The sequence below is a fragment of the Chiloscyllium punctatum genome, chromosome 8 (genome assembly GCF_047496795.1).
Source record: "Chiloscyllium punctatum isolate Juve2018m chromosome 8, sChiPun1.3, whole genome shotgun sequence".
Lineage (NCBI taxonomy): Eukaryota > Metazoa > Chordata > Chondrichthyes > Orectolobiformes > Hemiscylliidae > Chiloscyllium > Chiloscyllium punctatum.
Window position 1 is genome coordinate 47,073,258 of NC_092746.1, and position 25,078 is coordinate 47,098,335.

Here is a 25,078-nt window from a genome sequence, read left to right on the forward strand (position 1 = left end):
GGCGCCACTTTGCGTTCCCGTGAGGAGATTGAGCAATTCACCAACTTCACCAACACATTCCACCCTGACCTTAAATTCACCTGGATCATCTCTGACACCTCCCTCCCCTTCCTGGGGCTCTCCACCTCCATTAATGACGACCGATTTGACACTGACATTTTTTACAAACCCACCGACTCCCACAGCTACCTGGATTACACCTCTTCCCACCCTACCTCCTGCAAAAATGCCATCCCGTATTCCCAATTCCTCCGCCTCTACCGTATCTGCTCCAGGAGGACCAGTTCCACCACAGAACACATCAGATGGCCTCCTTCTTTAGAGATCGCAATTTCCCTTCCCACGTGGTTAAAGATGCCCTCCAACACATCTCATCCACATCCCGTCCCTCCAACCTCAAACCCCACCCCTCCAACCATACCAAGGACAGAACGCCCCTGGTGCTCACCTTCCACCCTACCAACCTTCGCATAAACCACATCATCTGAAGACATTTCCATCACCTCCAAACAGACCCCACCACCAGGGATATATTTCCCTCCCCACCCATTTCCGCTTTCCGCAAAGACCGTTCCCTCCGTGACTACCTGGTCAGGTCCACACTTCCCAACAACCAATCCTCCCTTCCTGGCACCATTCCCTGCCACTGCAGGAATTGCAAAACCTACGCCCACATTCCTCCCTCACATCCAAAGTTTTACTTGCACATCCACTAATATCATTTATTGTATCTGTTGCTCCCAATGCGGTCTCCTCGACATCGGGGAGACTGGACGATTCCTAGCAGAGCACTTTAGGGAACATCTCCGGGACACCCACACCAATCAACCCCACCGCCCTGTGGCCCAACATTTGAACTCCCTCTCCTACTCAGCCGAGGCCATGGAGGTCCTGGGCCTCCTCCACCGCCGCTCCCTCACCACCCGACGCTTGGACGAAGAACGCCTCACCCTCCGTCTTGGAACACTTCAACCCCAGGGCATCAATGTGGATTTCACCAGTTTCCTCATTTCCCATTCCCCCACCTCACCCAGCTGCAACCTTCCAGCTCAGCACCACCCTAATGACTTGTCCTACCTGCCTATCTTTCTTCCTACCTATCCATTCCACCCTCTTCTCTGACCTATCACCTTCATCCCCACTCCATTCACCCATTGTACTCTTTGTTACCTTCCTCTACCCTCTTCTCTGACCTATCACCTCCATCCCCAACCCCACTCACCTATTGTACTCTGTGCTACTTTCTCCCCACCCCCACCCCCCTCTCATTTATCTCTCCACTTTGCAGGCACCCTGCCTCTATTCCTGATGAAGGGCTTTTGCCCGAAACGTCGATTTTCCTGCTCCCCGGATGCTGCCTGACCTGCTGTGCTTTTCCAGCACCACTCTAATCTAGACTCTGGTTTCCAGCATCTGCAGTCCTTGTTTGTACCTAACATATTTTCATTATGGTTGGAGAGAGTAGGGGAAAAATGAGATTGGACAAATTCTGCTTAGAGTTTTAATTTTCAGGCTATTAATCAGGAGTCATGGGATCATTCTTATATCAAAGATTCAACATGAGGGTCGAGAGGATCAATGTGAATGAGCTGCAGCATGAAATATGGAACAGGATGTTACAACTTCTATCCACTGACTGGGCTGATGCAATTTTCAATTGATTCTCAACTAAAACCTAGTAAACCACTGTTCAAATACAATATTGATTACTTATAGCAAGTAAGTCACAAATGAGCCCTTAAATTCAGACAGCTGAGGAAAGATGACAAAGTTCAGAGACTCTACAAAGCAACTTCAATCAAACAGATGAAACATGCACAGAAGTAATGGTATTCTTGGTTCTAGATACAAGAAACCTGCCAGTGCAACTTCCAGTGACAAGTGGGAGGATCATTCCAAAAGCCTTCAATTTAATGGCATTTACATTACTTGTATTATTCTTTAAAAAAAGCTGCTTTGGTTACTGTAACAGGACCTAGCCACACGAACATATAACATGACCCTAAGCCTCTTCCTAGGTTAATACAGAATTAATTGTTACAAGGCAGGAAAGGTACAGAAATCATGAATCTGGCACTGCTCAGGCACAGGCTCCTGATCCAAGTCCACCAGGCCCCTAACAGCACTGGATCCCAGTTACCGGATTCTGATGTACACCCTTGTCCCAGGCTCCACTACAAGATACAGACCTCTAGATAGGTAAGTGTGATGACATTGCTGATGTCTTTGCTACCTATGGAGAAAGACAAAGCACATTCAACTGAAGGATTAAAATTCATGAAGATCCCTATGTGGCTAGGGAGTTCTGATTTGATTTAATAACAGTCAGGTTGTTAATTGGCTCTGGTCAAGACTTATTTCTTTGCTGTCAGACCCCCTCTGAATCAAACAGCCAGCAGTTCTATGGGAAGCAGTGACCACTGCTGGGGACTGCCATCAGTCCTTCCAGGTGGAGCTGTACAGAAGACAAATAATAAGATGAGAGAACAGTGCTTTGCCCAAGTCAGTAAGGGAGGTCAAGGTAAGAAGGGAGACTAACATTGGGAAGGGAGAGTATGAAACCAGTAAGGGCAATGGGTAGGGCATTGGGTGGGGCTTGGGTCGGCATGGATGAGTTTGACTAAAGGGTCTGTTTCTGTGCTGTACATCTCTATGGCCAAATGACTTTAAGTGACAAAAAAACGATAATGAGAAAAAGAAAATCAGTTTACTCATAAATAGGATTCCATTCGGAGATTCCAATGAACATAAATTGGTTCTGCCTCAGGAAAGTGAGCCAATATGTCAGGATGATGAGGCCAAGGTTTACACCTCAGGGCTTAGGTTGAGTAGAATCAAATTTGTTTATAATGCATTTAATCACTTGATCTTGAGCGTATGTAGAATTTCAGCTAAATGAAATATTTATAACAATGTTGAAGAACCAGTAAAAATTAGGTAATGCTGTTACTTTGTTAAGTAATAGCAACCATTAGTTTTGCAATAAGGTTTTTTAAAATCAATCTGTTCGAACAGGTTATGACATAGCTCTGTGGCCATTATTTCTAGAGGTGGGACTTGAATCCGGACCTTCTGGGTCAGAGGTAGGAACATTACCAAAAGATTCTCCTCTTAATTTCTTTGACAACATTCCAAATTTGTCTTTTTCAAATATTCCTGCCATCTTGAAAAATGCAGTCAATACCTGGCTAGAGCTGGTGTAGCCATATCACTCTGGACGCCGATTGCCATGGGAATCCCACCACACGGTATGTTTCCCAGTTCTTCTGCTACTGCTATATTGTAGCTGAAATCCAAACCAAGCCCTCCATATTCTGGGAAAAGAAAGGAAAGATCTTTCAGCTGTATTAACAGGCTTGAAGGATACATTTTGGTGAACATTTTAACTTTCAAAAAATAGGTAGGTTGGGGTTATATCAGAGGTTAAAATGCAAAATATTTGCACCAGGAACTAAATCCATGTTGACCCCATTCTTTTTTAAACTTATAATGGACAAGGGGAGGATTACCAAGCCACTTATGGAAAGTGGGTTAATCAATCATTTTATTTTTAAATTACAAGTGACTGGCTTTCTAGGTCTCAGGAACCTTGGCAGCTTAAAGGAATGAAGAGAGTCTAAATCCATGAAGTTAAGTGTCTGTCCAGCACTGCTTGTGGATCAGAAGGAGTGCAGGGCCTCATCTATACCCAACAAGCAAGTCCACTGACGAGCCTCCCACCACCCCATCTGAGCACCAGCAATTTGTTTGCTTCCTTCCTAATCACAATTGGACACCATCCTTGCCTCAGATCTTTATCTTACAATGATAGACTTCTTCCCCCGTTACAAATGTTTCCAACCTCCAAAATCAGGTACCCATCCAGCACAAGAGAAACATCAGATCATCATGGATCTCCTCAAGGAACTACCCTGCCACCTAACCCTCCCTTCCATTCAATATCATGACATCCTACTGATGATCTGAAAGCCACGATCCAAACCTCTCATTATGATCTTTCTCACTCCCTCACTAAACCAGTTATCTCAAAGGCTTTGGGCCTGTGAAGCAGTGTATGTAAATGAAGTAAAACACAGGCCAATTCAAAAAGTACAGCTAAACAAAGAAATGGATTCAGGAATTTGGTGAGAAAGGGAATTTGAAGTGTTTTACATGTTTCTCGTTTCAGAATCTAGTGAACTATTTAGCATGTAATTTAACTTTAACATCAACTTGTGATTTATTCCTGCCCAATGTTTCCCTTATGAAAAATGATGAGGAAGTGAAATAATGGGTGAGTTTGTTCTGGAGAAATATTCTCCTCCTGCTTAATACCTCACAAAATGCTGGACAAACAGCTCCATTGCAGATGTGTTCAAAAATTGACACCCTTAAATAGTCAGTTACAGACACTTAAAGACATCGACTACTACTCTTTCCAAACACAGTCATACAAAAATAATTCTTCTCAAATACCAGTCTAATTTCCTTTTGAAATCATTCATCATCTATACTTGACCACCCTTGTGATTGAGGTGTTTCAGACCATCATCATTTGTTGCTTAAAACGTAAAGAATAAAAGTGAAACCACTGTTGAATGTCATAAAATCCATCTGGTTCACTCATGTCCATCAGAATGGAAAACCATAGCTCTTACTTGGTCTGGCCTACACGTGAATCCAGACCTTTGCTACCTTCCCCCACCCTCCTCCCTGACCTATCACCTCCATCCCCACCCCCACTCACCTATTGTACTCTATGCTACTTTCACCCCACCCCTATCCTCCTCTCATTTATCTCTCCACCCTTCAAGCATACTGCCTGTATTCCTGATAAAGGGTTTTTGGCTGAAACCTCGATTTTCCTGCTCCTCGGATGCTGCCTGAACTGCTGTGCTTTTCCAGCACCACTCTAATTCAGAATCTGGTTTCCAGCATCCGCTACCATTGTTTTTACCATCCAATCCAGACCTATAGCAATGTAGTTAGTTCTCTCTGAACTACCCTCTGAAAATACCTAGCAGACTATTCAACTGTATTGATCACTGAAACCAAGCAAGGAATGAAACTAACCAGACCATGTGATGTCAACTTATGCACTGGAAGAAATAATGGCAAACTCAACCTTGCTGAATCTTCAAGGTCCTCTTTATTAACATCTACGTGCTATTGCCAAAATTGGAAGTTGTTTCGCAGACTAGTCAAGAACAGCCTGACATACTCACTGAATCATATCTTGTATACAATGCTCCAGACACCACCATTACTGGATGTGTCCTGCTCCACAGCAGGACCTTATAATGGAGGGAAGGTCAGTGACTAAGAGCTCAAAATGGTTGGACCTAGTACATTGCCTCGAGAAACTCCTGCAGAGATGTCCTGCAGATGTGATGACTGACCTTCAATAACCAGAAGCATCTTCCTATGTGCCTTCAACCAGCAGAGAGTTAGCCCTGATACCCACTGATTCCAAGTTTGCTAGGGCTCCTTGATGCCACACTCAGTCGAATGTAGTCTTGATGTCAACGGTTGTCACTCTCAATTTACTTCTGGAATTCAGCTCTTTTATCCATGTTTGAACCCCGGCTATAATGAGGTCAGGAGCTGAGTGGTCCTGACAGAACCCAAACTGGGTGTCACTGAGCAGGTGTTGTTTGATAGCACTGTTGATGACACCTTTAATCACTTTACTGATGAGAGAGTGCCAATTGATGGGATGGTAATTGGCCGGGTTGAATTTATCCTGCTTTTTATGTACAGAACATATCTGGGCAATTTTCCACATTGTTGGGTAGATGACAGTGTTATAACTGTACTAGAACAGCTTAGCTAGGGGAGCAGCAAGTTCTGGTGCATAAATCTTCAGTACTATTGCCGGAATGTTATCAGGACCTGTAGTCTTTACAATATCTAGGATCTCCAATTGTTTCTTGATATCACGTGGAGTGAATTAACTTGGCTGAAGATTCATATCTGTAATGGTGGGAACCACCGGAGGAGGCCGTGATGGATCATCCACTCGGCACTTTTGGCTGAAGAGTGCTGCAAATGTTTCTGCCTTATCGTTTGCACTGAAGTGCTGGGCTCTTCCATTATTCAGGATGGGGATATTTGTGGAATCTCCTTCTCCACTGAGTTGTTTAACTATCCACCATCATTCGCAATTGGAGGTGGTAGGAGTGCAGAGCTTAGATCTGATCCGTTGATTGTGGAATCACTCAGCTGTATCATTTGCTGCTTATGCTGTTTGGCATGCAAGTAGTCCTGTTCAGTAGCTTCACCGGGTTGATATTTCATCTTCAGGTATGCCTGGTGCTGCTCCAGACACTCGTGAACTCTCCATGGAATCAGGGTTTATCCCCTGGCTTGATGGTAATGGCTGAATGGAGGAATATGCTGGGCCACGAGGTTGCACATTGTGCTGGAATACAATTCTGTTGCTGTTGATAGCTCACACAGCCATACGATTGCCCAGTTTTTAGTTGCTAGATTTGCTCTAAGTGTCTCATTTAGCACAGTAATAATGCCAAACAACACAATGGAGGTTATTCTCAATTTGAACGCAGGACTTTGCCTTAAGACTGTGCAAAGGTCACTTTTACATGCACAGATGCATCTGCAGCCAACAGCTGATAAAGATGAAGTCAAGTATGCTTTCCTTCTTGCTAGAATAGCAATTTATTGCCACACGTATTTAAGAAAATACAGTGAGATGTGTATGAGTTGCCACAATTCAGCACCATTTTAATTATTGAAATTATAAAAAGAAATAGTTGAGACAGAGTTAGGACAAACCTCACCTCTTGTTCACTCCACGACAATTTGGGTTTATGGAGTGGCTACTGAGCACTGCTACTGAAGCAGTCCCCGACACTGCCAAAGCAAGGAATTCTGGACCGGACCCATCACACTGCCACCGGCAAAGCCGACACCGAGGCCACTGCATCACCGCCACAGCAAGGAGGGACAGACCGGATCCACCAAGTTGTCAACGTTGAACTGTTGCTGCCAAAAGCTACCATAGCCATGAGAATCAAACCAGAACCACCATGCTACCACAGCTATAGCCACTGCTGAAACTGCTGCATCACTGCCAGGAGGAACAGACCTGATTCACCAATGCTGAAGCCTTTGATAAAGCCACAGCCCATGGCCACGAGGAATGGACATCTATATCCATCGTGTTGCCTAAGCCGCAGGTCATCACAACCCCCTTCCTCCATTGCAGCCACAGAAGAGAAGAAGAAGTGAACTTTGATACAATACAGAAACAAAGAAACAAAAATAAAGAACAAAGAGTGCGGCAGGTCAGAAGAGTGGGAACATACAGGCACACAGCCCGGACACTACCTATCCTGCTGCTGCCGCCATCTGCTGCAGACCCAATCCAGCAGCTACATCCGTTAGGACTTGACCACCTCCATCAGTGGTTCTGTATAAATTTTGTACAATTCCATCAAAGCTTCCTTTGGTCCAAAGAGAAATACCCCAGCTCATCCAACAATGTAAGACAAAAGGAGCCACAACTCAGTCAGACAAGAAACAACCCTGGTCTCCTATTTGAGACTTACACTTTTCATCCCAGAATGTGAAAATTCCAGAAAGTCACTTGCAGATTTTTCAGCTTTAGGAAAAAAAACCCATCAAATATGAAAATACTTTAAAATTCAAGTGCTGAAGTAAGTGATTTGGCCCATCGACTCCCCTCTGCCATTCAATGATGTGATGCATGATCTGATAAAACCTATTTTCTGCTTTATCCCCATAACCCTTCAATCCCTTACTGATTAGAAATCTGTATATCTTCGTTTGGAATGGAGTTAACAGTCTAGCCTCAAAAGCCCTCAGTGGTAAAGAATATCACAGTTTCACCAATCTGGAAAAAATGCCCTCCTTATCTCCGTCTTAAATAAGCAATCCTTTACACTGAGATTACACTCTCTAGTCCTAGACTCTCCCACAAGGAGAAACAACTGTTCCACACCTAGCCACTCAAGCCCACAAAGAATCTTATGTGTTTCAATAAGGTCTCATCTCATTCTTCTAAGTTTCAATGAATAGAAGCCTAGCCTGCTCATTCTCTGTTCCTAAGAAAATCTCTCCAAACCCCGATCAACCTACTCTGGACTGTCACCAATGCCAGTGTACCTTTTCTTAGGTGACGGTCCGTAAACAGTATTGCAGCTCTGGTCTGACCAGTGCCTTCTTTAGCTTTAGCAAGACCTACCAATGTTCACAGTCCATTTCCTGTGAAATGAAGGTGTTCCACTTGCCTTCCCTCTTTTCCCACTGAATTTGGATACGAGCTTTTTGTGATTCATGCACAAGGATCTCCAAATCACTCTGTGATGTAGATTTCTGCAGTCATTCCCGATTTAAACAGCATATGTTTCACCAGTTCTTCCTGATAAAGGGACTAGCCTCACATTTTCCACCTGTCAAGTTTTTGCCCACTCACTGTCAATGTTCCTTAGTGGAGCCCTTCCATCATCCTCACTATCTGACCTTCAATTTATTTTTGTGTCATCCACAAACTTGGCGATTGTACTTTCACATCCATCATTCAAGTCATTTATATGTTAATAATTGTGACCCACCACTAATCAACATAGTTATAATATACTAGTTACAGGTTGCAATCCTGAAAATGCCCCCTTTATCCCAGCTTTGTCTTCCATTGACTATCCAATCCCCCATGCAAACATACTATCTCCAAGATCTTGAACTCTTATTTTATTAAGACGACTTACAAATACCTTTTGGAAATCCAAATATATTACCTTTAATGGTTTCCTTTAATCTACCCCAAATGCTACCTTTTTTGAGAATTGTAATAAATTTGTCAGGCACGATTCTCCTTCATGAAGTTATGCTGAGTCTATTTTATTATATTGTGTTTCGAAATGTTCAGCTATTACATCCTTTATAATGGACTCTAACATCTTCTCAAAATAGGTGTTATGCTAACTGGTCTATAGTTATCTGCTTCTTTTTGCCGCCTTCCCTTTTTGAAAAATATCCTCTGGCATGAAGGCAGATGTAAAATATTTGTTGAATTTTTCTGCCATTCCCTTACTCCCCATTATTATGTTGCCAATTTCATTCTCTAAGGGGCCTATGTTATTTGTTGTCTCCCTCTTCCTTTTTAGGTATTTAAAGAAACTATCCATTTTTATGTTACTTGCTAGTTTGCCCTCAGTTTACTTTCTCCTTTTTCTTTGGTCATCTTTTGTTCACTTTAAAACAACCCCAATACTCTAATTTATCACTAATTTTGCCACAATATGATTTTTTTTTTCTTTTAATTTGATACTGCTCTTAACTTCCCTGGTTAATCATGGTCAATTTATCCCTTTCCCAAGATCCTTCTCCCTCACCAGGATACACGTTTACAGTGATTCCTACACTTGTTTTGAAAACATCTGCCATTATTCATCAATACTCTTCTGATGAATGCCTTTCCCAGTCCACTACAGCTAACTCAGCCCTTATTCCATTGTATTACCCTTACTCAGTGTAGCACAGTTGTTTCCAACCCAGGTTTGTTGCTGTCAATCTGAATGTCACATTCTACCATTTTCATGTTACTGTTCCTGAGGAGATCTTGTATTCTGAGGTCATTTATTAAACCTGCCTTGTTACACATTATTAGATCCAAAGCAATCTGATCCCTGAATGGACCAATAACATTTTGCTCCCGGAAACTATGCTAAATATATTCTATGAATTCTTCCTTAATGGCTACCTCTGACAATCTGATTTTCCCAATTTACATCAAGATTAAAGTTGCTTAGGATTCATGTTTTGCTTTTTCTTAAAAAAAATCCTCATTATCTCCTGATTTAATCTCCATTCAACAAGTAGTTACTGTTAGGGGACCCATTGGCTACTCCCAGAATGTCTTCTTTCCCTTGTTATTTCTTACTTCCACCAGCTTACATTCTATGTTGTATCTTCATCTGGTCCAAATCAGTCCCTGCTAATGTACGCATTCCATCATGTACTAACAAAGCCACTTCATCATTATTCCCTTCCTGCTTGCCTTTTTGAAAGGTCACATACTCTTTGGCCCCAGTATGATCTCCTTGTAACTAAATCATACCCATTAAACTTTATTTATGCCATTAATTCATTTATTTTGTTCCGAATAGTAAGTATATAACAACTAACCTTGTTTTTTTTCACTCTTCATTCCCCTTCCTGTCCCACTTTGGACATCATTATGAAAATAATTGCCCTGCAATGCCACCTTATCTTTTTGTTTTGCAAGCCTACATTTTCTTCTCCTATCGAAGCCTCTCTCTTCTAAGTCAAATACATAAGTGAACTGTATTTTAGCTTTATTGGCAGGGGAGAGAAATAACATGGATTAGTAAGTGCAATGATTAAAGATTCTGAGTTGCTTTTCTGACTTTTGTTTGTCATTTATATAAATTATTTGGATGGGAATATATGAGGCATAGTTAGTAGGTTTGTGGATGACACCAAAATTAGTGGTAGATAAGATAGTGAAAAAGGTGATCTAAAATTGTGCATGGGAAATCGTGTCTCACAAACTTGATTAAGTTTTTTGAAGAAGTAACAAAGAAGATTGATGAGGGCAGAGCAGATGTGATCTATATGGACTTCAGTTAAGGCGTTCAACAAGGTCCCAATGGGAGACTGATTAACAAGGTTAGATCTCACAGAATACAGGGAGAACTAGCCATTTGGATACAGAACTGGCTCAAAGGTAGAAGACAGAGGGTGGTGGTGGAGGGTTGTTTTACAGACCGGAGGCCTGTGACCATTGGAGTGCCACAAGGATCGGTGCTCGGTCCACTTCTTTTCATCATTTATATAAATAATTTGGATATGAGCTTAAGAGGTACAATTAGTAAGATTGCAGATGACATCAAAATTGGAGGTGTAGTGGACAGTGAAGAAGGTTACCTCAGATTACAACAGGATCTTGATCAGATGGGCCAGTGAGCTAAAATGTGGCAGATGGAGTTTAATTTAGATAAGTGTGAGGTGTTGCATTTCGGAAAAACAAATCTTAGCAGGACTTATACACTTAATGGTAAGGTCCTAAAGAGTGTTGCTGAACAAAGAGACCTTGGAGTGCAGCTTCATAGCTCCTTGAAAGTGGAGTCGCAGGTAGACAGGATAGTGAAGAAGGCGTTTGGTATGCTTTCCTTTATTGGTCAGAATACTGATTACAGGAGTTGGGAGATCATGTTGCGGCTGTACAGGACATTGGTTAGGCCACTTTTGGAATATTGTGTGCAATTCTGGTCTCCTTCCTATCGGAAGGATGTTGTGAAACTTGAAAGGATGTTGCCAGGGTTGAAAGACTTGAGCTATATAGAGAGACTGAATAGGCTGGGGTTGTTTTCCCTGGAGTGCTGGAGGCTGAGGGGTGACCACATAGAGGTTTATAAAATCATGAGGGGCATGGATAGGATAAATAGACAAAGTCTTTTCTCTGGGTTGGGGGAGTGCCGAACTAGAGGCCATAGGTTTAGGGTGAGAGGGGAAAGATATAAAAAAGACCCAAGGGGCAACATTTTCATTCAGAGGGTGGTACGTGTATGGAATGAGGCAGCCAGAGGAAGTGGCGCAGGCTAATACAATTGCAACATTTAAGAGGCATTTGAATGGGTATATGAATAGGAAGGGTTCTGAGGGGTATGGGCCAGGTGCTGGCTGGTGGGACTAGATTGGGTTAGGATATCTGGTAGGCGTGGACAGGTTGGACCAAAGCGTTGGTTTTCATGCTGTACATCTCTACGAGTCTAATACAAAGACACCTTGATCAATTGGGTCAGTGGGTTGAGGAGTAGCAGATACCATTTTCATTATACAATAATAGAATCCCTACAGTATGGAAGTAGGCCAATCGGCCCATTGCGTCCACACCAACCTTCCAAACAGCATCCCACCCAAATCCATGGCCCGTACCCTATCCCTGTAACCCTGCATATCTCATGGCTAATCCATCTAACCTACACATCCTTGGAAACTATGGGCAATTTAGCATAGCCAATCCACCTAACCTGCACATCTGTGGACTGCAGGATGAAACCAGACTATCTGGAGGAAAGCGCATTCAGACATGGAGAGGATGTGCAAACTCCATACAGATAGTCACCTGAAGGTAGAATAGAACCCGAATTCCAGGTTAATACTAACCACTGAGCCACCATTTTGGTAATACAAACAAGGATAAGACTTATATAGTTAATGGGAGGGCCATGGGTAGTGTTGTAGAACAGACACACCAAGAGGTTCAGGTACACAATTCTTTGAAATTTTCCAGGTAGGCAGGGTGGTTAAGAGGCATTTAGCGCATTTGCCTTCATTGCTTAGACCTTTGAGTATAGGAGTTGAGATGTTATATTGAGGTTGTAGAGGACATTGATGAGATTCTTCTAAGTATTGTGTGCAGTTCTGATCGCCTTGTTATAAAAAAGATATTATTAAACTGGACAGCGTTCAGAAAAGGTTTACCAAGATGTTGCTGGGAATTGAGAGTTAGAAAAATCAAAATAGACTGGAAAGACTGGGACTGTTTTCCACTGGAGTGTCGGAGGTTGAAGGGTGACTTTATTGAGGTTTGTAAGTTTGTGAGGAGATAGATAATGTGCATGACACAGGTCCTTTCCTTAGAATGAGCGAGGGGGAGTTTTTAACTTGAGAGGAGAAAGTTTTAAAAAGGACATGAAGTGGCAACCTTTTTACACAAAGAGTGGTTCTTGTGTGGAATGAACTGCCAGAGAAAGTGGTGGGTGCAGGCATAGTTACAACATTCAAAATACTTTTGGATAAGTTCATGAATAGGAAAGGTTGAGAGGGACATGGGCCAAGTGCAGGCAGGTGGGACTAGTTTAGTTTGGGAACACGGTCAACAAGGACTGGTTGACAGAAGGGTCTGCTTCCATGTCGTACAACTCTAAGACCTCAAAAGCCAGAACCAGTGATTAAACAAATTATAGCAAAATCTGTTTACACTGAACTCAAAGTTCTACAAATTTCCTATTGCTAAGCCTATGAGACATAAACTGAACAGCTGTTGTCTCAGATCATTGCCACAAGGAAAATTCCTCTTACATTTTGTGCAACAGACTGGTAGACACTGATGGTTACCTACAGCATCTGGAAGGATCGGAAGCAAAAGATTCAGGGTTGAACACTTTACCAGTATTAGCAATGCATAGCCAATAAGTGCAGGAGGAAGCAGATCTCCCTGTAAAAAGTGACAACTTCAGCTTCCAAAAGCATCTGAGAGGCCAAGAAATCTGAGTTTCAGTCTGCAAACCATACACGAGTGGTACGTTTTGCAAAGTTGATTTGTCTGTTATGCATATGCTAAGCTCACAACAGTGCATTATCACTATTGTGGATCCTGATGGAGTTCCTCTACTGATGTGTTGTCTCAAATATATCAAAGCTTTTTCCCATCCTGATCTCAGTAATCTGAAATACTTAAAAGATCGATAGAAGCACACTCTGCCAAACAATTGCCTGTAAAAACCAACTGCAAAAAAAATGGATGCCCAGTTTGCCAGCATCAACAAACCCTTCAAGTTGGAAGTGAACAAAGGAGATGAAGAACAAGTTTCTTCCTGGAAGGTTTAAGCTTCTGCAGCAAGCGTTGGTGATTAAAGAGCAACTGCTAATCGAACTGGAGAGCAACTGCTATCCAAAGAAATAAATATCTTGCTCTCAAATAAATCTCAGAAGACACTATCTGTCAAAAGGTACCTTTTACTGCTTTTACAGGAAAAGGTAAGACGATGACCCAGAGAGAAGACAACAGAATCAGAAGGTCAGAAGAAAGTATCAGATTCAAAAGACCAGAAGGAAGACAGCATAAGAGACTGTGTGGCCCTGAGATTAAGTTAATGTAATGTTTAATAACTGTGATACTGGAGCAGCATTTTTATAGAGTTGGGGTCAGATAGTAATTAGTTAAAAAGAAGGGGGCTTGGATTTTTTAATAGTTTTTGTTTGGTATTCACTTTTAAAGGTAGGAACTGTTATTTTTCTTTAAAGAGTGTAAATTAGGAGTTCTCTTTCATTCACTCACACTTTTAGCAGATCATGAGGTGAGCTTTTCCAGGTGTTTAGTTTTAATTAGCAGAGGGGTTTGACTCCCACGTTATAACAGGCTGGCGGCTCTATTAATCCCAAATTTTAACCCCTAACACAGCTACCCTCTCAAATCTCTCATTGTTGAAGGTTAGAGCTTTTCCTCTTCCCAACTACAGCTATTTGATTGTTTACTTAATTTTTCAAATTTTTTGTAATAATATTTTTAAAAGTAAAGTTTGAATAAAAATACACTGCTTTTGGCCTGTATATCTCTTATTATCTAATTTCAGCTGGAGTGCAATAAATCTTGCACTTTATTTATCAGGAAAGTAATTTTGCCAAATAAATTCTGCCTTTGGATAGAGGGTAAAAGCTTATCACCAATTTCTCTCTCCTGTTGTCACAATACCTGGAACTTGGCAGAAAAGAAATCTGAACTCAGAACTTCCTAAAGTCTGTGCTAGGTTTTATAGGAATCAAAACACTTCACAATAAACAAACTAAAATCTTAATCTCCAGCAGCTCAAATGAGATTCAAATTAACAACATTAGTATTGAGTTTTATTCAGAGTTTTCACCCCAGTATTTTGGATTTAAGAAAGAAAACTTAACAGTTATTGAATAATCTCTTCCTTCCCAAAATATAGTACTAATGATGTGGGTATAGTGTCACAGAATGTTGCAACATGAGTGTGCACTTACCTGGGAGGTCTGAAGCTGAGACAATGAACAGTCAGCATAATAGTAAATGGAGGTAGGATCGGAAGTGAAAAATTAAAGAAAGTCAGAAACACACATCAGGAAAAAATAAACAGTCACAAAGAAAGCAAAGCATAAAAACAAACAAGTGACAAGATGAAAGAGATGAAGAAAAAATACGATGTATTATCTCAAATCTGTTTCAATAAAGTGGCCACAGAATCAAAAATAAAAACAGAAACTGCCAGAAAAATTCAGCTGGTTTGGCAGCATTTGTGGAGTGAGAAACAGAGTTAACATTTTAAGATCAATGTCACTCTTCTTCAGAACCTGAATGAGATATTTTTCATGTGATTTTATTTTGTTCTTCATCAATCTAATTCAACAGCAAACAATAATTTACTTTATATTCTTCAGTGTTTGGGGTTGCAGAAAAATTAATTTTATTTTGAAAAAGTCTGCATTCCCTCTTAGCTTCTTGACATTATATTCTCTTACCAAAATGGCATACAGGTGCAATGTTCTGCGTTGCATTCAACCTCAGCAAGTGAATGACAATTCATAACACTGAAGTTCATGGGGCTAACTTTTCCCATTCACCTATTTCTTGAAAAAAAATCAGGAACTCAAGAACTCCCACAGTGCAATTAATCTTTTGACTTTCATTCCTCCCGCATTAACATATAACTAACTTCCATTTTGGACTATTATCCATTAATTCCATGAGGTGTGGAGAAATCACAAGCAAATTCATAATCTATGAACCACATTCACCTCCCCACCACATCGACTGCTTTGTTCTTTGCAATTTAGAAGGGTAATTTTGTAGCTAATCCATGGTCTGGGAAGAAGTGATTCCAAAGCAGCTTCTACATTCTCCTGATTGCAATACTAAGACAGAATGGTGTTAAGTATTGTCCAGCATTTTTATTGCAAGGACACAGAACACTTTGTGAACCATGGACTTTAGATGAGCACAGAATTGCATTTAGGTGTGAAATCTACCAAAATTAATTAAGTAGCAGAAACCTTTAGCTTAGTTTCATTAATGGAGAATGAATTAGGCAACACACCAGAGAACATCTGGAAACAAGGATGGAAATGAAAAAAAACCAGCAGGAAATAAAGAAAAAACAAGTGCAAAACAGGATGAAACATTGTAAGGTTAAAGATATAGAAACCAAGTACTCTACCAAGTCCAATTACTTTTGTACTGTTGTGACATAACAAGAGCATAGAAAATAATCAAGGAGCTGAATAATGGAGGCTGTAAGGTTACATAAATATTTTTGAGATTCTTTTCTATTATTTTTGGTACTTCTAATAACTGTGTGAGTTGGGTACAAAAATGATAGACCATATCATGTAATATCTGGCAAAGTACCAAGTTTGATGAGCTAAAAGGTCTTTTATGATTTCATACGAACTTGTCCCATAAGCAACTTTGACTGAGTAATACAGTAACACAGGAAGGTCCATCTTATATTAGTGTTACATTTTTGACAGCATGACAGCCTAATCTGTTTAGTACTTAATCATAATAGGAAATTTAGTTTAAGAAATTTGAAGCATTTTCATTGCTTCCTTCTCAAATCAAGCTTTTCAGATTACGCAAAATAAATAATCTTGCGGGCTACTGAAGATATTGCAAGTAATTTTGCTAAGTCTATATGGAGACCACACAACTTATATTAAGACAGTACTAACTCCACCTCTCTCGCTGACAACAGGCAGACGAAGCCAGTTTACTTGAAACCTTGGTCTCATGTTTAATCTGACTTCATAGCCATACCATCACAAAGACCCATTGCTGCCAATTGTGTAGTACCACCCAGCATAATCTGTGCTTCAGATCATCTGCTTCTGATGCCCTGATTTATGTCTTTGTTCCCTCTAAACCCAATCATTCTTAAGTACTCCTAACTGATGTCACACATTCTACCTTCTGTAAACTTGAGGTCATCCAAGCCTCTGATCCCATAATTCACAGCAAGTTCCATTCATCTATCAGTCCTGTAGTGCAGGAAAATTTGCTAGAACAGTTTGGGAGGATTTAAACTAGTAAGGTGGGGAGGGGGGTGGGACCCAGGGAGATAGTGAGGAAAGAGGTCAATCTGAGACTGGTACAGTTGAGAACAGAAGTGAATCAAACAGTCAGGGCAGGCAGGGACAAGGTATGACTAATAAATTAAACTGCATTTATTTCAATGCAAGGGGCCTAACAGGAAAGGCAGGTGAACTCAGGGCATGCTTAGGAACATGGGACTGGGATATCATAGCAATTACAGAAACATGGCTCAGGGAGGGGCAGGACTGGCAGCTTAATGTTCCAGGATACAAATGCGACATGAAGGATAGAAAGGGAGGCAAGAGAGGAGGGGGAGTGGCATTTTTGATAAGGGATAGCATTACAGCTGTGCTGAGGGAGGATATTCCCTGAAATACATCCAGGGAAGTTATTTGGGTGGAACTGAGAAATAAGAAAGGGATGATCACCTTATTGGGAGTGTATTACAGACCCCCTAATAGTCAGAGGGAAATTGAGAAACAAACTTGTAAGGAGATCTCAGCTATCTGTAAGAATAATAGGGTAGTTATGGTAGGGGATTTTAACTTCCCAAACATCGACTAGGTTTGCCATAATGTTAAAGGTTAGATGGAGAGGAATTTCTTAAGTGCGTACAAAACCATTTTCTGATTCAGTATATGGATGTACCTACTAGAGAAGGTGCAAAACTTGACCTACTCTTGGGAAATAAGGCAGGGCAGGTAACTGAGATGTCAGTGGGGGAGCACTTTGGGGCCAGCGACCATAATTCTATTCGTTTTAAAATAGTGATGGAAAAGGATAGACCAGATCTAAAAGTTGAAATTCTAAATTGAAGAAAGGCCAATTTTGATGGTATTAGGCAAGAACTTTCAAAAGCTGATTGGAGGCAGATGTTTGCAGGTAAAGGGACAGCTGGAAAATGGGAAGCCTTCAGAAGTGAGATAACAAGAATCCAGAGAAAGTATATTCCTGTCAGGGTGAAAGAGAAGGCTGGTAGGTCTAGGGAATGCTGGATGACTAAAGAAATTGAGGGTTTGGTTGAGAAAAAGAAGGAAGCATCTGACAGGATAGATCGAGTGAATCTTTAGAAGAGTATAAAGGAAAATGGAGTATACTTAAGAGGGAAATCAGGAGGGCAAAAAGGGGACATGAGATAGCTTTGGAAAGTAGAATCAAGGAGAATCCAAAGGGTTTTTACAAATATATTAAGGACAAAAGAGTAACTAGGGAGAGAATAGGGCCCCTCAAAGATCAGCAAGGCAGCCTTTGTGTGAAGCCACAGAAAATGGGGGAGATACTAAATGAATATTTTGCATCAGTATTTACTGTGGAGAAGGATATGGAAGATATAGACTGTAGGGAAATAGATGGTGACGTCTTGCAAAACGTCCAGATTGCGGAGGAGGAAGTGCTGGATGTCTTGATACGGTTAAAAGTGGATAAATCCCAGGACCTGATCAGGTGTACCCAAGAACTCTGTGGGAAGCTAGAGAAGTGATTGCTGGGCCTCTTGTTGAGATATTTGTATCATCGATAGTCACAGGTGAGGTGCCGGAAGACTGGAGGTTGGCAAATGTGGTGCCACTGTTTAAGAAGGGTGGTAAAGACAAACCAGGGAACTATAGACCAGTGAGCCTGACCTCAGTGGCGGGCAAGTTGTTGGAGGGAATCCTGAGGGACAGGATGTACATGTATTTGGAAAGGCAAGGACTGATTCAGGATAGTCAACATGGCTTTGTGCATGGTAAATCATGTCTCACAAACTTGATTGAGTTTTTTGAAGAAGTAACAAAGAAGATTGATGAGGGCAGAGCAGTAGATGTGATCTATATGGACTTCAGGAAGCCGTTCTACAAGGTTCCCCATGGGAGACTGATTAGCAAGGTTAAATCTCATGGAATACAGGGAGAACTATCCATTTGGATACAGAACTGGCTCAAAGGTAAAAGACAGAGGGTGGTGGTGGAGGGTTGTTTTTCAGACTGGAGGCCTGTGACCAGTGGAGTACCACAAGGATCGATGCTGGGTCCTCTACTTTTTGTTATTTACATTAATGATTTGGATGCGAGCATAAGAGGTACAGTTAGTAAGTTTACAGATGACACCAAAATTGGAGGTCTAGTGGACAGCAAAGAGGGTTACCTCAGATTACAACAGGATCTGGACCAGATGGGCCAATGGGCTGAGAAGTGGCAGATGGAGTTTAATTCAGATAAATGCGAGGTGCTGCATTTTGGGAAAGCAAATCTTAGCAGGGCTTATACACTTAATGGTAAGGTCCTAGGGAGTGTTGCTGAACAGAGACCTGGGAGTGCAGGTTCATAGCTCCTTGAAAGTGGAGTCGCAGGTAGATAGGATAGTGAAGGCGGCGTTTGGTATGCTTTCCTTTATTGGTCAGAGTATTGAGTACAGGGGTTGGGAGGTCATGTTGCGACTGTACAGGACATTGGTTAGGCCACTGTTGGAATATTGTGTGCAATTCTGGTCTTCTTTCTATCGGAAAGATGTTGTGAAACTTGAAAGGGTTCAGAAAAAATTTACAAGGTTGTTGCCAGGGTTGGAAGATTTGACCTATAGAGAGTGGCTGAACAGGCTGGGGCTGTTTTCCCTGGAGCGTCGGAGGCTAAGGGGTGACCTTATAGAGGTTTACAAAATTATGAGGGGCATGGATAGGATAAATAGACAAAGTCCTGTCCCTGGGAGTCCAGAACTAGAGGGCATAGGTTTAGGGTGAGAGGGGAAAGATATAAAAGAGACGTAAGGGGCAACTTTTTCACGCAGAGGGTGGTACGTATATGGAATGAGCTGCCAGAGGAAGTGGTGGAGGCTGGTACAATTGCAACATTTAAGAGGCATTTGGATGGGTATATGAATAGGAAGGGTTTGGAGGGATATGGGCTGGATGCTGGCAGGTGGGACTAGATTGGGTTGGGATATCTGGTCGGCGTGGACAGGTTGGACTGAAGGGTCTGTTTCCATGTTGTACATCTCTATGAATCTATTGCTGGCTCAAGCAAGGAATCAATTTTAATATTCTCACACTTGTCTTTAAATCCCTCCATAGCCTCTGCATCTTCTCTCTTTCAACTTGAAATCCCCAATGCCCCTCTGTGCTCTGTTAAATATGGAATTTAATCCAGCCTTAATTTTAACTCATTTACTATTCACATCTGTGCCTTTAGTTGCGCATGACCAGTGTATTTCCATATGTTCTCTTGCTTGCCTCTGCTTCCCTACCTTGCTTTCCCCTTTTAGGATGCTCCTTAAAAGCTATCTTTTTAACTAAGCTTCGGATTTACCTGGACTTAGATCTCTTGTAATAAAATTGGATAAAATCAGATTCAAAAGCACCTGGCAATCCCAATTCCTGACAAATTCTATTATCACTGCATTGGGGAGGCAGATAGGGATGGAATGCGACAATTTTGTATTGGCAACTAAATTCATAAGGGACAGGCAAACTCAGTGCTGAGAAAGCCCTTCATCAGGAAGGCGTTTTCTGCTGAAGGGCTGTTGTCCGAAACATTGATTCTCCTGCTCCTCGGATGCTGCCTGACCTGCTGTGCTTTTCCAGCACCACTCTGATCTAGACCTCTGATCTCCAGCATCTGCAGTCCTCACTATTGCCTAAACTCAGTGCTGAGTTCAAACACACAAGTGTTTAAAAAGAAATATTCAGTGAAGGCAAATATCTTTAAGTCTGAAATGGGAGACTTGATAATAGAGAAAAAGGACATGGTCAAGCAATTAAACAACTGCTTTAGATCCATGTACACTGTAGATGCTGTTGCTTGCCTCCCAGAAATGTGAAGGAAGCAAAGGGCTGTTGAGAGGCAAGAACTGAAAGAAATTAGTATTAGTAAAAAAAAAAATTCTAGAGAGGTTGACAGGAATGAAGCTGATAAATCTCCAAGGCCTAAAATTCAATAGGATTAAACAAAGTAAATGTGGATTTCTGATATGAAATCACCTTTGCCCAAACAACTGGAGTATTTTAGAAGACTTAACCAGTGGGATAGACTTGAGGAAGCCAATGGATATGGCTTAGGTTTAGAAATTTTTTAATAAAGTCTCACATAAGAGTTTGTGTGCAAGGTTAAAGTACAATGACATTGAGGGTGATAGCTGAAAATGTGTTGCTGGAAAAGCGCAGCAGGTTAGGTAGCATCCAAGGAGCAGGAGAATCGGCATTTCGGGCATGAGCCCTTCTTCAGGCCATTCCTGAAGAAGGGCTCATGCCCGAAACGCCGATTCTCCTTGCTCCTTGGATGCTACCTAACCTGCTGCGTTTTTCCAGCAACACATTTTCAGCTCTGATCTCCAGAATCTGCAGTTCTCACTTTCTCCTATTGAGGGTGATATACAGATTAGAAATTGCTCAGCAGATAGGAAACAAACATTAAATGGATCATTTTTGGAGTGGAAGGTGGTAGGATACCACAGATCAATGCTTGGGCCCCAGCTATTCACAATGCACATCTGCAATTTGGAAGAGGGAATTCAACATTGGGGAAGAAGAGGTTTCATGGTGATTTAGACAAACTAATTGAGTGCGTAAATGCATACCAGATGCAGTATAGCATGATTAGGTGTGAAGGTAGCCTTTGCAATGGGAAAATAAAATGGCAGAACATTCATTGAACAATGGTACACTGGGAAAGTTTATGCACAAAAGGGACCTAGGTGTCCTTATACAAGGGAATTTCAGTACAGTTGCAAGGATGTCCAAGTGCAGCTGTGCAGGACCTTGGAGACACCACAAATTGAGTATTGAGTGCACTTTTGTCTCCCTACCTAAGATATACTTGCCACTGAGGGAGTTCAGTGAAGATCCAGTTTGCTAATTCCTGGGATGACACGTTTGTAATATGAGACATCTCACCCTGTATTTGCTGGAACTTAGAACAAGAGAAGGGACTCTGATAGGGCTGGGCAGACCAAATGCAGGAATGTTGCTCTCCTCACCTGGGGAATCTATTAAGAATGGGACACAGTAAATACACAGTAGACTCTTTAGGACAGAGACGAGGATAATTTGTTTTGATTCTGGGGTGGTGAAGTTGTGGAATTCTCTTACACAGAACGCTGGAGGCCAAGTTACTGAATTTATAGTAAAAAAGGAATAGATACACTTCTAGTAACTAAAGGAGTCAATAGATATGGAGAAACTGGGACTATGGTTTGGAGTAGAGTATCAGCCATGATTATAATAAATGGCAGAGTAGAATCTATTAACCAAATTCCCAATATTGCTTCTACTTTCTCTGACATTATTTTTGCATCAAGTGCCTTACGCAGTAGTGTGGGAATTACAAACTTTTAGAGATTCTGAGGAGCATCTTTAGAGATCTTGAGCTCTATAAACTCACAGGATCCTTTTTTATGTACTCAAAAGGAATTTGCACTTGCAATGCACCTTTTTCAAAGGATCATAGAAACTCCCAATTTCTGAATATTCCTATGGCAACATTCTGATTGATCAGAGTTTACTGCAAATGCTATAGATATGGATGCTCCTTTTCAGATTCTGGTTTATTGCGCCCTTGTCCTGATGAGTACAAGATGAAAAGCTTTTACTTTGTGACTCTTTTGACCAATCTTTAGAAAAGTTGCATTTTCTCTAAAAAGATGGGCAAGGTCCATAGAACACTAAGTTGTGAAGTTGTTTATATGGGCAGCTCTTCAAAAATCGTAAACCAAACTGCTGGATGTGTCTGTGGGAGTTTAAAAAATCTCTCCAGCAGTTTCAAATACTCTTCAGTGCTATCAGTAGAGCATTATTCATGCTTGTTTTCCTCAAGCCATCATTATCACAATGTAAAGCTGTAGGTTCAGTATGACTGATAGCTAAAAGACATTGATAAAAGGAAAGCTAGTTATGAAAAAAAAGATTTTTTTTATAAAGGATTGAGCACTTAAGGTGGCTTAAATTTATTCAATAGATATTCAATTAATGGGAGAATTTTGATATTGAGAACTGTATAATTATATTTAGCAAATTATTTTATTTCATTTCAGCATAGGACCTGAGGACTGTGTTTGGTGGATATTGGGCGAACTGACAGGAGGATACAAGGGTAAAGGGTGTTTGGAGAGTCATGGATTGGCATGAGTTGGCATAAAACTACAAGAAGCCATAGACAGGATCATTGGTTGACATGGGAATATAAGAGGTAATTGAGAGTAGATGGAAGTCATGGGTTCACATGAGTTTGCATAGTAGGCAGGGAAGTACATGGAGAATTATTATGTTCATTCTTTCACGGGATATGGCCATCGTAAGCTAGCTAGCATTTATTATTCATTCCTAATTTCCTTTGAGAAGATGGTGGTGAGGTGCCTTCTTGGACTGCTGCAGTCCATCTGGTGTACCTATACCAGATGGATTAGGATTAGGGCTCGCCCACTTAGGAAGGAAGCTCTAGGATTTTGCATCAGAGACGGTGAAGGGCAGCAACATAGTTACAAGTCAGGAATATGTATGGAGTTGAAGGGAACTTGCAGGTTGTCGTGTTTCCGTGTATCTGCTGTCTTTGGCCTTCTCGGTGGAGAAGGTCACAGGTTTGGATGATTCCAAGTAGCCTTGGTGAGGGACAAAGGTTCAGGGACAAAATGTTGAACAAAAAAATTGGGATAAAGTTGTAGATATCATTCAATCTTTTAACATTACATCATCTCTCTGGACATTAATGTAATGTTAAAGGGTTAAATTGTACTGTCTTTCTCCAGAAGCTGAACATTCTGGAAGTGGATGGGGACGATATTCATGCAGGAATGTGGATGACTCCCACTTCATTTGGCCAGTCATTTACTACTACTCTCCTGCTATTATCAAATTAAACTCGCATTCAGTCCCTTCCATTCAGAAATGCTTTAATAGCCATGCCCTGAAGCTAGGACATATCACATCTACATCGTCATGGGAATCATGGAGTCAGGAAATCGTTTGCATAATGATTCTCCAGGATAGGGCATTTATATTTACATTATCTCCAAAGATGACCTCACCCTACCATTGTACCTGGGATAACATTTGGTTATTTGTGGTGGGGGAGAGTTTGGGGGGGGGGGTGGTGGAAGTGGCCAGATTATCTGTAAGGTTTACCAACTGACCTGTATAAAGGTATGTTTTCTTTGTTCGGCGCTTCTTTGACTCCACTTTGCACGCCTGTGAAGTATGTCAAAGGGGGTCACCCAGCTTGTACAGGCTTTCATAGATTTTAACTGTTTGTTGAAGTTAGTGTGTGCAAATTGCATCTCATGTGTGAAATCTCAGGAAAAGAGCCTAACAGAGAACTGAGGTGATTTTTAACAACCTATTTCAGAGAGTCTTGGCTGGCTCCAATTTGTGTTTAGGAAGGATGGGCTCAACTGCATTCTACAACTCCCCTCCAGAATAAAAACCACATTAGCTGGGCAATTTTATTCCCTCGACAGGTGTTTCTCGACTCAAACTACTCAATTTGGGAGCACACAATTGACCACCTTTGCCATGGTTCAAACACCTTACTATATGGTGATGAAAGTTAGACATTTGGCTTTATCTGTCCTAACTTTAAGCATTTCTTCTGCTGCTCTATGTCATTATTTCACGATCAGGGCTGGGGGTCTAATCAAGGAACTTTAACAATACTTTCCTCCTGAATGACAGTATGTGAACTGTGCTGCATCTTCTCTGTCCTAGGACTGCTATAATACCCAGTCATCCTGCCAATGCTGACACACCACTTCTCAAGATCTAAAGGTTCAGAGTCATAGAGATGGACAGCACAGAAACAGACCCTTTGGTCCAATTAATCAATGCTGACCTTATTAATCCAGTCTCATTTGCCAGTGTTTGACCCATATCCCTTTAGACCCTTCCTATTCATATACCCATCAGGATGCCTTTTAATGTTGTAATTGTACCAGCCTTCACCACTTCCTCTGGCAGTTCATTCCATACACACACCACTCTCTATGTGAAAAGATTGCCCCTTTTAGGTTCCTTTTAAATCTTTCCCGTCTTTAACCAATATTACTGTCCTCCCTCATTAGCCTGTGTGAAAATACTATCACAAGAAATGTTGGGCTAACATCTTTAAGCCAGAAATCGCTAAAAGCTATAAAATGCCTCCAAATGACTATATTTATGATAAAGCAATTCTTTTAAAGAAAATAAAGATAACTACAGTATAATTATCATTTTGTCTCCTTAAAGCAGTCTCTCTAGGCAGCTAATGGGACAAATAACCAACACCCAACTATCTGCCTCCACTTCTCCCCAACTAATGA

The 25,078-nt window shown here is 41.3% G+C and overlaps 1 protein-coding gene across 1 annotated transcript in view; it reads right to left on the bottom strand.

Annotated features, from left to right (window-relative positions):
* Positions 1–25,078, bottom strand: part of LOC140480523 (probable acyl-CoA dehydrogenase 6) — a 74,994-nt gene that overhangs the window by 19,607 nt on the left and 30,309 nt on the right. The window contains exon 3 of the mRNA XM_072575483.1: positions 3,185–3,314. Coding sequence (XP_072431584.1) covers positions 3,185–3,314 — 130 coding nt within the window. The remainder of the gene's footprint in view (positions 1–3,184; positions 3,315–25,078) is intronic.